The 14,347-nt window shown below is 40.7% G+C and overlaps 1 protein-coding gene across 4 annotated transcripts in view; it reads left to right on the forward strand.

Annotated features, from left to right (window-relative positions):
• Positions 1 to 14,347, forward strand: part of JAK1 (Janus kinase 1) — a 70,593-nt gene that overhangs the window by 27,794 nt on the left and 28,452 nt on the right. For 3 of the 4 annotated variants that reach the window (XM_077333456.1, XM_077333457.1, XM_077333454.1), the window contains exons 2-6: positions 3,539 to 3,616; positions 4,601 to 4,802; positions 6,944 to 7,067; positions 11,887 to 12,040; positions 12,456 to 12,619. In XM_077333456.1, coding sequence (XP_077189571.1) covers positions 3,611 to 3,616; positions 4,601 to 4,802; positions 6,944 to 7,067; positions 11,887 to 12,040; positions 12,456 to 12,619 — 650 coding nt within the window. In that variant the 5' untranslated portion in view covers positions 3,539 to 3,610. The remainder of the gene's footprint in view (positions 1 to 3,538; positions 3,617 to 4,600; positions 4,803 to 6,943; positions 7,068 to 11,886; positions 12,041 to 12,455; positions 12,620 to 14,347) is intronic. The other variant, XM_077333455.1, reaches the window with a different exon arrangement.

Genomic DNA, 14,347 nt, shown 5'->3' on the forward strand with positions numbered 1-14,347 from the left:
ATTGGAAACCAGAGTTGGAGGTTAAGTGTAGCATAAAAGGAGTTCTAAAAAGCAATAGTTTTGAATTATGGTGAGGTTTACGGGAAAGCTGTACATTTTACTCCTCACATTTTAAAGCAGTGCCTCATTTTTAATGCTAGAGGCAAGTCTATTGCTTCTCTGTTGTAAGTTATTAAAAGCACAAATGAAATGTACTGGTCTGTCCATCTTAATAAAGGACCACAATTTCTGCAGTCTTAGGTACACAAAGATTTTTTTTTCTTACATTCAGCAGGGTGCTATATAATTAAATACTGGCATTTGTAGACTACTAGTGTTACATGAACAATAACTGCACAAAAATTGAGAGTATTTTTATTGTGGAATTTCCAAAGATCTTAGTCAAACTTTTTCAACCGTTCGACTGTGGAGGGGCACCTGAAATAAATTTTCAAGTTTTGAGGACGCCGGAAGTGATGTCAGCTGACAATGCCTCCTCCCTGTTATACCCCCTGGAAGTGACATGCCACTGAAAGTGACATCACCACCCACACCCTTAACCCATTTATCACTCCCCTCCAGACCTTTACTACTACTACTACTACTACTGAGACTCCACCTCATATTGGCTTGAAAGAATGGCAGGAGCTGAGAAGACAGCCCAGACCCCCCCCCCCCCAATACTCAAACAACTCTCTTCCCTTTAATTTTTACACCTTCGGCCTACCCACCAAGCCCTCTGGGCTGACAAAGCCAGTTCCATAGTTTGTGGCCAAGTCCATTTAGATAGGAAGGGAAAGGCCGTGGACCCCATCCAGAATTCCCTGGGACCCTCAGGAGTCCACGTACCCTGGTTGGGAATCCTTGTTCTAAGTGGTGTATTAGCATCCTGCAGCAATATGGAAATACAAACTTGTTCAAGCATGTGTTTATAGCATAGTCTTGCTTCCCATGTAGACCCCTTATGTAGTGAATTTCTTTTGCCTATACCATCCTTCAAAAAACTAAAGTCTCTTATCCTAGACTCTAGATAAGCAGGTATTCCTTAATTGTTTCTAGAGATATGACATTTCTGGAAATTTTGAAGCCAGAGTGGGTGGGACAGTTTTTGGGGGAGAAGGGGATGAAATTTTGAGCAAAACTGAAATGTATTCAATGCTAACAAACTTGCTGTCCTATTAAACCTAAACAAGGTGACTCGGTGCTTGCACAGGGGATACCTTTACCTTTAATTTTACTATTTTAACAACATAAAATGCATTATTTATAACCTATTTATAGCTTAGGTTATAAAACTGCAGTATTTGACATATTTATGGAATTTAAAAGTTAGAAATGCCTTCATTTTTGTACAAGCAAATATGCCTAATACTTGAGAGGCAACTCCAAGTTTATGTACCCAGCTTGGTGTAGTGATTAAGAGCGGTGGCACTGGGTTTGATTCTCTGCTTGCCCACATACAGGCAGCTGCGTGACCTTGGGCCAGTCACAGTCCTGATAGAGCAGTTCTGACTGAGCAGTATTGTCAGGGCTCTCTCAGCCTCACCTACTTCACAGGGTGTCTGTTGTGGGGGGAGGAAAGGGAAGGCGATTGTAATCTGCTTTGAGACTCCGTCTGGTAGAGAAAAGTAGCATATAAGAGCCAACTCTTTTTCTTCTAAGCTATTTTAGCTGATGTACCTTAATTTCTGATATCTGGTTAGGGACAGCTCAGTTCTAAGTGAAACTTTCAGTTTTCCCCTGGGGCTTTGGTTCAGTTTCTTTTCTACTTCCTTCAGATTTTCTTCCTCCTGTTTTTCCCTCCTGCAAGGTAGGACAGTAAGCTACTTTTTAGCTAGTCTATGGGTAAGTGTATCAGGTTGAGAGAGGTGAAAATGTGAGACCAAAAGGACAGCAGAAGGTATGCAACAATTGAGAAACACAGAAAGCTCTGAATGTCATTATCAGGAAGATTACGTATCTTATTAGGTGTAGAATGCACCTTGGATTTGAGATGTTTGTGTGTGTGTCCACAGCAACCTTTCTCATCTTTTTTTACCTTTGAGAAACCCCTGAAACATTTTTCAGGCATAGAAGAACCCCAGATGTGGTATGCTCATGTAGAATATGGTTCGGAATCATAGCTGTGTATATTGCCACCTGGGGCCCCTCCCCTTCCACTTCTTTGAGGCCATTTTGGAAGGGGTGGTAGTGGTTGACATGACCATATATGGTCAAATCACTTAATAAATGATTACCAGATTTAATAAAAACATATAAAGAATTAACACCTGGCCATTTGGGAAACCCTTTAAGGGCTGTAAAGTTTTCAAAAGCATTCCAGTCATTTGTAAAGAGAAAATATTTCATGGGAGCCCCCCCCCCAATAAACCTTCAAATTTCCATTGTAGTCAGAGAAAAAAAGGGGAAGCATGAATAATTATCAACCATGGAGGGGGTGTGACTAGAAATTGTTGTTGATTAAAGTTGGAATGCATGGAGGCAACACTCTGGCAAGGAAGTAATTTGTGCCTGTGCTCTGGAGCTGTTACCGGCAGAGAACTGTGCAGATAGTTCTCATTAAGAAGCTTTACACACGTGGAACAGGCTCTTAGTTTTTCTTTTAGTCTGTCAGTTGAGTGCAGTTATTCACAAGTAGATAGGAAGAGTAAGTATACAGTGAGATCTTGAAGCAGATCTTTAATAAAATCAGAGTTTGGAAATTCCATAGAAACGTCTTGGGAATAGGTTGTGAATATGGTATATGTTTAATGTTTGCATTAGTTCTGGGTCCTGGTTGAAACCTTCGATTAATTTTAAGCTCATAGCATGGTTTTAAACATGTGATTGAAAATGTGGTTGTGAGGATTAAAAAAAAAACAGAAAGCACTTGAGAAAATGCCAAAATTTTGCTTTGGTCTAAATAAGGCTGGTTTTGAGGAGATTTGCTAGGTGATTAGATTCTTATGCATGATTAAGGTGTTTAGCTTGCTTTTTAAAAATTTTGCAGGACAAAACAAGGCTAACAAACACGAGGTAGGATTGTTTCAACTTTAGGGTAAAAACACAAATCTGTGTTGTGGGCCAGCTCAGGCTGGATGGTATCAAGGGTGCAAACCAGCTTTTTGGTCCTTTAAAAAAAATTAAAGAGAGAGGTAGGGAGGTTGAGTGTGTGAAAAAATAAAATGTGCTTAAGGAGGAAGTAAGAAACAAAAACATACGCACAGTTAAAAATATACATCCAGCGAGTTCCTTTTTCATGGCTGGTATATAAAAGTGGTTTCAGGAACTGAAAAAGCTAAAGATACTGCACTGTATCATAATTTCTTTGTTTGGAAACATTCAGCCATCACATGAAAGAAGTGCTTGAATCAACATCTCAGTTTGTTAGTGATTCCTTGGCCATTTTCAAATGTCTACCTACACAAATAGAGCGCTGTACCCCCTTCTGAGAGAGAGCCTGTTCTAGTTAAATGAGCATTTCATTTTCCGGTGTTGGGCTTTAAAAGCATTTTAATTTTTGCAGCTCTGTAGTACTACATCCTTCCTTTGAACTGACACGATTTCTCTTTGGTTTCAGCCAGAGCTGAATGAGCATTGGATTGTTTGAAGATACCATTCAGCTGGCTTGGAGGACCAGACATTCATATAAATGCCGGTATGTGCTTTGTGTGTGTCACTGTCACTTGCTCAGATTCTTGTTAGCATTAGGTCTGTGTTTTCATCTGATCACAGCCTGGAAGAATCATAGACCAAACCTTGCAGTGCAAGAAATGATTTATGCTTTGCTGTAACTTTTAATGAAGTGTTTTGCAAGGCCAGGTGTGCCATTATCCCATAAGAACTTTGTTCTTTTGTGTTGTTGTAAAATAGTTAGGCCATCTGTTTGAATAAATATACTATACTATGTAAAGAAACAAATATGTTCAGACATTGTTCCAGATATATTGTTTATATATGGTAAAGCACACTGTTAGTTATGGCAGTGTTCGGGGCCCAGTGCTCTCAATGGAGCAACTTCAGGCAAACCTGAATGACTCTTTTACCGTGACCCGTTTCAGCTTGTCTTTAGGTCTGTCTGTGAGATAGATGTGGCTTTAATTGCTCTGATAGATGATCTGATGAACAAGGAAAAGTGTACTCTAATAATATAGCTTGCTTGTTTGGTCAGTTGATGTTGATCATTCTATTCAATTAGCCCATTTGGAGAATGAAAGGATTGGGGGCAGTCCTTCAGGGAGGTGATCTTTTTTTTGTATACCAGGGTGTTTTGTTTTATACTGCTTATTTGATTGTGTTTTATACTTGAATTTTGTAGACTGCTCAAAGTATTTGAAAGGGGTGGAATAGCAAACATTGTAGTAAAAATGGAGAGTTGCTATTAATTGTTTGTTTCATTTATCTGATGACATCTCATCTTCAGAGTAGTTTGAGACCTGAATCCCATCACTGTTCGTTGGTAGTGTCTTGGCTCTTAGTACAAATATGATTTAAGTTTTCTATATTCTGTATTCCCCAGAATTGAAGTGTTAAAAAAAACAAACAAACACATATACACTCCTCTAGCTTTGAGCTACATTATATGGGAACAAATAATAAAATATGAACATATTTTGTAATGTTCTTCTCACTTCCTGTGTAGTATATAAATGTAAAAGAAGACTGCAAAGCTATGGCTTTCTGCGCAAAAATGAGAAGCTCCAAGAGAAATACAGAACTGAATACAGATGCTCAAGAGCAAGGACTGGAAGTAGTATTCTACTTGCAAGAAAAACTTTCTCTTCGGTATACGTATGGCAAGTATACAGCAGAAGACCTTTGCATTGAAGCGGCCCGAAAATGCTGTGAGTGTTGCATTAATCAATTGCCGGTCTTACTGTTTAAGTGATGTAGGAAATGTATGTTCTGCAAAAATTCCCTGTGTAGCTTTCGGTGTAGAAAGGAAATTTTCCCCAGAAGCTTTTATTCTTTGGAATCCTCGTTTTGCTGCATTTAGATATATAGCATTGTTCTCCCTTTCCCATTTAACCCTCACAAAAATCCTATGAAGTAGGCTAAGAGTGAGGATCAGTAGTGAGCTTGGAGGTTGCTACCTTCTGTTCCCCTCCCTGTGCAGCTTCCACTTTTAGTATGATCGTTTGTTTTCTCTGACATTAGCATTGTTTTGTCTTTTGAAATCCTAATTCTCTCCTCTTAAAAAGTTGAGGGACAGAGAAAGGGAGGGAGTGCACACAAGCCGAGAGCTTGTTTCTGCCCCTTGAGACCATGGTGTGAAGAATCATCATCTTCAGCAAGGCCTAGGGCTGCCCAGGAAGTTCTACTGTGGTGGTCAATTTTTACAGAGCAAAGGTGGGCTGTTTTAATAGCCCTTTCTGGTTTCAATAGAAGGCTTTCCTGGGTCTCTTTATCTTTTTTCCTTCCAGAGATTGTATTAGAGTATGGTTTACCCTCTTCTGTCCTGCAGGATCCTGTAATTTGAAAGCAAAGAATTGTTTAGCCTGTCCAATGCAAGGTCTTTGTGTTAAGCAACTGCTATTTTCCCCATCTCTCTAGTAGCCCCTCTTTAATAGGCTCTGAACCTTTTGACTGATGGTTTATGAGCAGGGAAGATCTCTTGGGCAGGCTTGAAGAATGTATCTACTGATCATGGCTTCTAAATGAAAATGGTTTATAATAAATAACAATGAATACTTAAAAAGCCTATTTATTATTCATACTAATTGAGTTTCAAAGCTGTCGAACACTTGTCAGTTCTGTTCTAACCTATGTACAGCACAATGCTGGTATCTTCTCTAGTAGCATAATAGGGCAAGTGATGTGTCCCTAATAAGGAAAATTATGCACTGCCGAGCTTTAGGAATGTACCTTGAAGGAAGGCCTGATTTTACTACTTGTTCATGAATTTCACTGAGGACCCGTTTAGATGTTCTTTAGTTGTACTTCTAGTAAGATCAGGATCAAATAATGCACTAGTTCAGGACATCTTTCGTTTATTTGTAGGTGGATTCTATGTATTATACCAGAAAAGGTTTATATTTGATTACTGAGAATGTTTAAAAATAACTGAGAGATTCACAGTGTAGGACGGCGAAGCTTGAATATAAGACCAGCTCCCAAATTTGTTGGACGTTATGGTAAAAAGTAACATGAACACAGAACGTGTATTTGATGTCTTTCAAATGTATTGCTCCTATATGGTCTCTGCATCTAAATTCCATGAGACAAGCAGCATTTGAAACTATAGTATACTGTGAATAATCTTCTTAAACCTAGTTTTCCTGTTTTTTAGATTAGAACTTTACTAACCTTTCAATGTTTTGTATCATCCTACGATTAAAATCATCCTCGTCCCCGGCCCTAGCGAAGTACAGCTGGCCTCGACCAGGGCCAGGGCCTTTTCGGTCCTGGCCCCTGCCTGGTGGAATGAGCTCCCGGGAGAGCTGCGGGACCTTCCATCGTTCCGCAGGGCCTGCAAAACGGAGCTCTTCTGCCAGGTTTATGGTTGAGGCCAAGGCTGACACCTATGCCCCCCCCCTCCCGGGATTTGGGACTAGGAACCATCAGGATCCCCTCTCCACCCGCCAGTAGTGGGAGGGGGGAAGTTAATTAGCCGATCTTCCCATGTTAGTTAGTTAATAATGTTAAAATTGTAATTATTGTTTTAATGGATTTTAATGGGGTTTTAAGATGTTGTAACCCGCCACGAGCCGCAAGGGAGTGGCGGGGAATAAATCGAATAATAATAACAACAACAATAATAACAACAACAACAACAACAATAATAATAATAAACTTGAAATCAACTTTTGTTACATTTCAGTAACTAATGTGATCAGTAAGCTATAAAACATCTTTACAGATGTGTAGCCACTTGTAAATGTTACACAATTTCTTAAATCATTCCATTTCAGGAGTTGGTAAGACACATTTGTGTGTATCCTTCATAGTATACCCACTGGTTTGATGTGTTATTTTCCATTTACAGCTATATCTCCACTGTGTCACAATCTGTTTGCACTCTTTGATGAGAAAAGAAATGTGTGGTATGCACCAAATCACATCTTCCAAATAGAGGACAAAACTGCACTCCGTGTTCATTATCGTATGAGGTATTAAGACATTCTATAGAAAAAATATTGCTGCAACCTACTATGTCTCCTTCTTACAACATCAACCCATTTTGTTTTAAAATACAGCCAATCTTCATGCTGTTACTAAGGGGATACTCTTTAAGAAACAGTAATAACTGCAGTAGTTGGAAAAGTTTTGGGTTTTGCTACTTGTGTCAAAATGCATTGTGCCAAAATCTGGTTTGCTGCTGTTAGGCAAAATCTGGTTTGCTGCATGTTGGGGAAGAAAAGTAGAGTATAAATCTCTCTTTAAAGAAGAGTCTGATTTAACTATGATTAGTTAAGTATTTACATTTTATATGACCAATGGACGTTAAAAAAATTTATCAGGCTCAAAAGAGTGCTTGAACCATTTCTGAGCAATGGTAGTCATTCAGCATTTAAAAATATACTACTGGGGAACAGACCCTTCCCTGAATCCCCACAACCTGTGACTCTAGCACCATGCCTGCCCAGGAGGCACACTCACCCCGGTTTAAAGAAGATGGCTATTGGGGAACAGGGAGAAGAGGGGGGAGTCCGGATGCAGAAGCAGGGTCATGGGGCAGTAGGGAATGCCCAGAACATGCTGATGGCAACTGCAGTTCAGCTGAGATTGCCACAGTTGCTGCTGACCTCATCATCAGATTTCCATAGTCTGGTGGGTCAGATATCCACAGGGATGGGCAACACAGGAACATTTACAGCAGTGGAGGCAGCACAGCCAGAGCACCTTTCTTATGGTCCAGGGAGGGTGTGTGGCTAGTACAGGGAGGGAAGAAGTTGGACTTGCTAGATGGAAAGGAAACCAGCGAGGTGTGGAAAAGGAGCTGGGATTGATCATAACCTTTATTCCTTCCAGGAGGGAAATAAAACAGATGTGCTGTATCAACAAGACATTTCCCATAGGTGGCTGGAGAGGATATGCAGGCTGTGCTCTGGGCAGAGACCCAGAGAGAGACATGGAGAACCAGCATGAGTGAAGGAGAGGGGGAAAGGGTGACTAGCTTGCCTCCCTTCCAACATCCAAATCCATGGACAAATCGGAAGGGTCATTGGAAAGTCTGGCCTAGGGCAGGACAGGGATCCTCAAATGCACGTTTGAAAGTGCTTTGTCTGTAGTTTGGTCAGAAAGTTTTGTGCAGCAATAATTAGATAGAAGACAATTGAACAAAAAAATTTCAAAAGTAAAAGCAGAGGAGGCCACTAATTTGTGTGCAAAGGAATATTCCTCTCTCATTTAGGAGGGGATATTTCTCAGAAAACAAGAGAGTAGATATGAAAATAAAATAACAGATGTCATAGTAATAACCAAGACATATTTTTGTCTTTCCAAGACTTAGAGGGCAGTTCTGTTCATAGCCCTGTTAACTTCCTTTAAGTTCATTCCTGTGTTTTCAGCTACAGAGAAATTTTGAGAAAAATCACATGTTCTAGAAGTACACAAGTAAATTTTATATTTTTAATTACTAAACAGACTATTTTGTACAAAAAATACAATTAAGCTTTTTTTTGCAAATAGCAGTGTCATATTTTACTAGAAATAGGTATGTACTTAATTAGAGGGTTACATACTTGATGGAGCCATATAATTGAAAGCTCCCAGCCACCAATAATAACAATGCCTAGCAGTTATGCCATGCCTTAAAGCCTTCAAATAAATGTTTGCAAAGGAAATTAACAATAGCCCTCAAGTAGATCAGCATTATTCCCCCGTATAGCAGGTGTGAATGGGAGCTGATAAGATAGTGATAAAATTTGAATTGGCAATTTAAGCTCTGGCAGAAGTCCATACAAACAGGATGATACCCCTTATCTGAGTGGCCTTTAAAATATTATTTCCTGACTTGGCTCTCAACAAATTAGTAGTGGGAATTGTTACAGTAAAAGCATGTTCTATACTTCATATTTTAATAGTGTTTAGAATTTGCACTAATGTCTTTATCAAATGTAAGTATGTTTTTAATGACTCTGTAGCAAGTGAGAACAGTGGCAGGAAATATTGATCTAAGTTCAGTAGCATTATGTGAGTTATTAAATATAGTGAGCTGGACTTTTTCCAATGCAGAAGTGCTGAAGACTGAATTCCAATAATAATTGATATCCATAGCAGATGATTTACCACCATTTATGGGAACACTTAAGTCTTTTAAACTAGCAAACTATTCATCAACCATGGATTTTGGAGCAAAAAGCCATTAAAACATTACTATATCACAAGGCTGATAGAAAGTGGGTTCCCCTCTGCTGCTTTTTATATCAGACAGGTAGAGTGGGTGGCATTAGATAATGCATGTTTCTGTGAGGGAACACAATCCCAAACCCCCTGAACAGCATTATATGCTAATTGAAATGTAATTGGCAGGTTGGGAGGAAGTATGCACTGCAAGAGCTTTTTGACAGCTCAGGTATCATGATAGGATTGAATCCCAAATAGCCATTTTCATGGGGGTTTTATTGGGGTTTTATTAATTTATGAATGTTTTTATTGTAAGCCACCACAAGTCCTCGGAGAAGTGGCGGGTTATAAATCCTACCAGAAATAAATAATTATAACAGTATTTATGCTAGTGGAGTGATAATTCTGTTGGCACAAAAGGAAGACACTTCTTACTAATTTCCTAGTCTGACTTACCTGCTTCCTATGCCGTTCAAGAAGAGGCTCTTAGCCCCCAGTCCCCAGTCGGAGAATTACAAGTGACTCTGTATGGCGGTGGGAACGGAATCATGTTCTCTGAACTTTGTTCCACTTGGTTCCCTGAAAGTCTAGCATTGTTTTGGGCAGGATTCCTGGCTGTGGCAGGACACTGGAATTCAGGATACACGCAATGCATTCCACTCTTGTGTCACCAGCTCGAGCTTTCACTGTTTGGTGTGTGTTGCAGGGCTGCCTGTTTCCTAGGGTCATATCTAGTGTGGAACTGGGCAGTTACAGTCCAGTCAGCTAAAAATTGGTTTGAATGGAGGGGAAAAGTGCTTAATGCTGCCTGGGTTCTTCCATTTAGTATTAAGACACTTAGCAGTTTTTACCTCCTCGAGTGCTATGCGGAGTACCATGTTGCAAGATATTAGTGTTCTAAAATAAGCTCTTTGTGATTAAAGTGCTGGACCACTTTTGTGTGTGTGTTTGCTCCCATTTCTTTGGTATTTTATTATTAAAACTTAAATATTATGTTACAAAATTAAAAATAGGGCAAAATGACAAAACAAGTCTTGCCTATCTTTGTTTAAGTTGCCTGTTAGTATTGCCCATAAAATGTGTCTTGCATGTGATTATGGAGAAAGGGTTATGCCTGGAAGCTTGTCAGTGGAGAGCTGTAGGTGAAGGAAAATGTATAAAATAAACATCTTGAGGTTAGATCTATGATGCTGCCAAACCAGTACTCATATTCAGCTTCCAGGGGTCAGTAAATTTATGTGTAGCCACTCATTCTGGCTGTACCAAGTATATAATTGGACAGTGCTATATTACATGGTTGCTTAGCCTCCAACTCAGAAAAAGCTTTCCAGGCCAGCTGTTGCATGTCCATACATGAACACTCTGCTCCGAGTGATGCTGTGACAGTATCTTAAGGACAGGACTAGCCCAGGGAAGAGGCCAGTCTGTATCAGAGGAAGTTGTATAGATTAAAGGCTGTGAATTTTATAAGGAAGCTGAGCTTGTGCGATCTGTACATTATATGGGTACTAGAACTAAAGCCCATTTTATACAGGGATAAAATGGACGCTAGGCAACTCTGGCTGGGGAAGCCTTCGCAGAGCGAAGGCTTCCCGGGCCGTGCCTCAATGCAGGCAGCGGTGGGCGAACTGAGGCATTTTCAGGGGGCCAGGGACAGCCCCCCACCCCGCAGCATCCCGGGGGCTTCTCCCGGCCACAGGAGCGGCCTGGCCGCGTCAGTGATGCGGCAAGGCTGCCCCGGAGGGCGGGAGGGGCCGAGGAGCAGGCTCACCGTGTCAGCGACACGGCGAGGCTGTCCCTTGGGCCAGGATAAGGCCCCCACTGATGTCGCCCCCCCCATGGGCAGGGTTCCCGGGGAGGGAAAGGAGCAAGGACGCCGTGTCTTCGATGCAGCGTCCTTGCTCCTTCCTGAAGGTGGAGGAGGGCCCGAGCCAGAGGACTTACCCCATGGACTGCCAGGGCGATCTGCGAGGTGAGTCCCTGGCCGGGCAGGCGAGGCTGGGCCAAGCAGCCAATGGGGAGCCGCGCTTTGTGCAGCTCCCCATTGGAGGCTTGGCCCTGGATGGACACTCAGAGGGCCCAATCAGGAGCCACTTTGCGGCTCCTGATTGGGCCCTCCGAGTTTTTATCCTGGACAGGGCCCGCCCTGACTCCTGCCAAACAGCCCTTACCCTTTTATTTAATCCACTCCGCAGGAGCGGTTTAAAGATGGTTAGGTAGTTCAGGATATGAGATGTGGGTTACCTAGTTCTGATACCCATTATAATTAGGCAGCCTTGAAACATGCTACTTGCTCATGGTATTTTTTTTGACAAAGCTGTATTATTTGGTTCTTTTGTTCTCCAATTAAATAATGTATTTATAAAATCTTTTCACTTAACTGTGTAAAGACCAGCAAATAAAAATGGATTCCACAACAGAAACGTTCCATTGTAGTACAATAGACATGTAATGGTAAAAATATTAATAGTATCTTGAATAGATTTATAGGTTAAATGTATTCAAAGTAGCAGATATAATACATCAGAAATAACATAATTTATTCCCTCAGTTAGTCCAGAAACTCCTAAATCTAGAAGCCAACCATCCAAATTTAGCCACTTTAAAAGTTAATACCTTATTCTTATATATTTTTTCAAGGTTTTACTTTACTAATTGGCATGGGGCAAATGAAAATGAACCATCTGTTTGGAGACATTCTCCAAAGAAATCCAAGAACTCATATGAGAAAAAACAGGTGCAAGAAGGCACTCCTCTGCTTGATGCAAATTCGCTAGAATATATTTTTGCGCAGGTAGGTAACATGTAGGGAAGAATTGTGAATCAATTTGTACTTTGCTACATTTAGTACTCACTCTTTAAAGAAATAACTTTGTATGAATTATTTTTGCTCTGTGGCAAGTATCTTTTTTAAGATGAGAAACTCTATACTAGTGTTCTGCTCAATGTGTTTGTACCTCTGTTGCCATCTGTATTGATATAGCAACCGCTTTAACCCAAATGTCCATTGCAGAATAGTCAAGTCCCATTTCCTGAAGTGTCTGAATGATCTCACTACTTTATTGTACATGATGCTGTATCATTTCTCACATGGCTGTTTTGCTTCATAAGGTGCTATTCTATGCAAGGCTGTGTTGCTGCACTGAATATTTGACAGCTGAAACTATTCAGATATACAGGCAGTTAACATGGTTTTCTCTCATGTTCAGGGGCAAAATGATTTGGTAAGATGTTTTGCACCTGTTCGGGATCCTAAAAATGATCAGGAGGTTCATGAAATTGAAAATGAATGTCTGGGCATGGCTGTCCTTGCCATCTCGCACGATGCCATAAAAAAGAACATGAGGCTGCCAGAACTTCTCAAGGATGTCAGGTGAGTCAGATTTGTTTTGTATTGTACCTTGCATAGTCTTCAGAGTTACTTTAACACTTTTTCATATGAAGACTGAATGTTTCCAAACAAATTATGATACAGTGCAATATAGATTTAGATTTCAGGAACTTGAAAACAAGCAGAAATCTGATACACAACTTAAAGAGCTCTGAAACAAATTTAATTTTAGGCCACCCCTCCTCATAAGCAGGCTTGGGGTGTTTCACAGCATATAAAATCACATTTAAAATGTAATGAAACAATTTAAAATTAACCTACCCGTTTTGTATTGTAAATGCTACTATCTCATCCAATGTTGTTCTTAATCTTGGTAAATTTCACAGATGTGGGGGGACATTGGTATGGGAATGGAACAGAACAGAGGACACATGAAATGGGTAAGGCAGGGGGAATCCCATAATTGCATCTGAGCTGACCTGGCCTCAACCACAGGCCTGTAGAAGAGTGCCATTTTGCAGTCCCTGTGGAACTTTGTTAGTTCTCTCAGACCTAGATCTCTGCTGGCAACTAATTCCATCAGGCAGGAGCCAAGACTGTAAAGGCCCTTGCTCTGATCAAGGTTTGCTGCACTTCCCTGGACCAATGGGTTTGTCTTCACAGAGTTCAAAGCTCTTTGGGGGATGTACTGGGAGAGACAGTCTTGCAGATATGTAGGGCCCAGACTCCTGAGGGCCTTAGAAACACCAACACCTTGAACTTGATCTGGAATTGTACTGTCAGCTAGTGCAGCTGGCACATGGATCACTGTGGTTAGTATACAATGAGACATAATTATCTAGACTAAAGAGCTGTCCTCATTGGGGGGGAGCAATGAAGGTAGTGAATGGTTATGTAAATGGTGTTGGTGAGGCCCCAAACATATAGTCAGAGAAAGAGAAATATATCTTACAGTTCATCTTTCACGGTCTTGGGATCAGTCTTGTAATTTCATAGTGTTATAATACTAATCTTTATTTTTATAAAATTTGTGCTTCCTAGAGCTCAGGCAGGGTAACAACATAGATTCCACAATTAGTAAAATTTTAAAAATCAATCAAATATAAATACATAAAACTATTGTGATTCTATAGCCTCCAGCTAGTTCTGGTTTTGATGGAAGGGGTTTCCAGTCTTTAAAGGCAATTTCTCTCTCAATTTGTAGCAGTTAAGCCGGCATTTCTCACAGGTCCATCGAAGCCCTGGTTAGGCCTGGTGGAATAGCTCTGTCTTGCAAGCCTTGCAGAACAGGTTAAGGTCCCACAGGGCCCTGGTCCTGCTTGGTAGAGTGTTCCCACAGGCTGGGGCCAAGGCCAGCATCAGTTTCACCTCTTTTGGGCTGGGGATCCTAAGCAGGTTTTGGTCTGATGGTCTTATGACTTTTGAGGTGTGTCAGTGACTATTTTGCACCCTTGGGATAAATGACAGCTTCCATGGAACACTGAATTCTTGTATTACAAAAGGCACTTGCAAGTTCACAGTTCTCATTAACTGCAATGCTGTGGTAAAATTTTGGCACTTACAAAGGTGTCATTTGCAGGTCTAGCTGTACAGGCTTCCTGCAGGTCTTTAGCACACAGGGGAGTTAGGAGTTCACTACATCTGCTGCTGCCAAACAGTCAGATATGTCCATAGTCCAGATTTCATTTTAGCTCCCAGAAAACAATCTGCTTTCAGATTGTTTAACCTTTTCTGGTTAAGAAAGAACGTACTATTAGCCGTGTGGTCAAA

This window comes from Paroedura picta, chromosome 4 (assembly GCF_049243985.1).
Source record: "Paroedura picta isolate Pp20150507F chromosome 4, Ppicta_v3.0, whole genome shotgun sequence".
NCBI lineage: Eukaryota > Metazoa > Chordata > Lepidosauria > Squamata > Gekkonidae > Paroedura > Paroedura picta.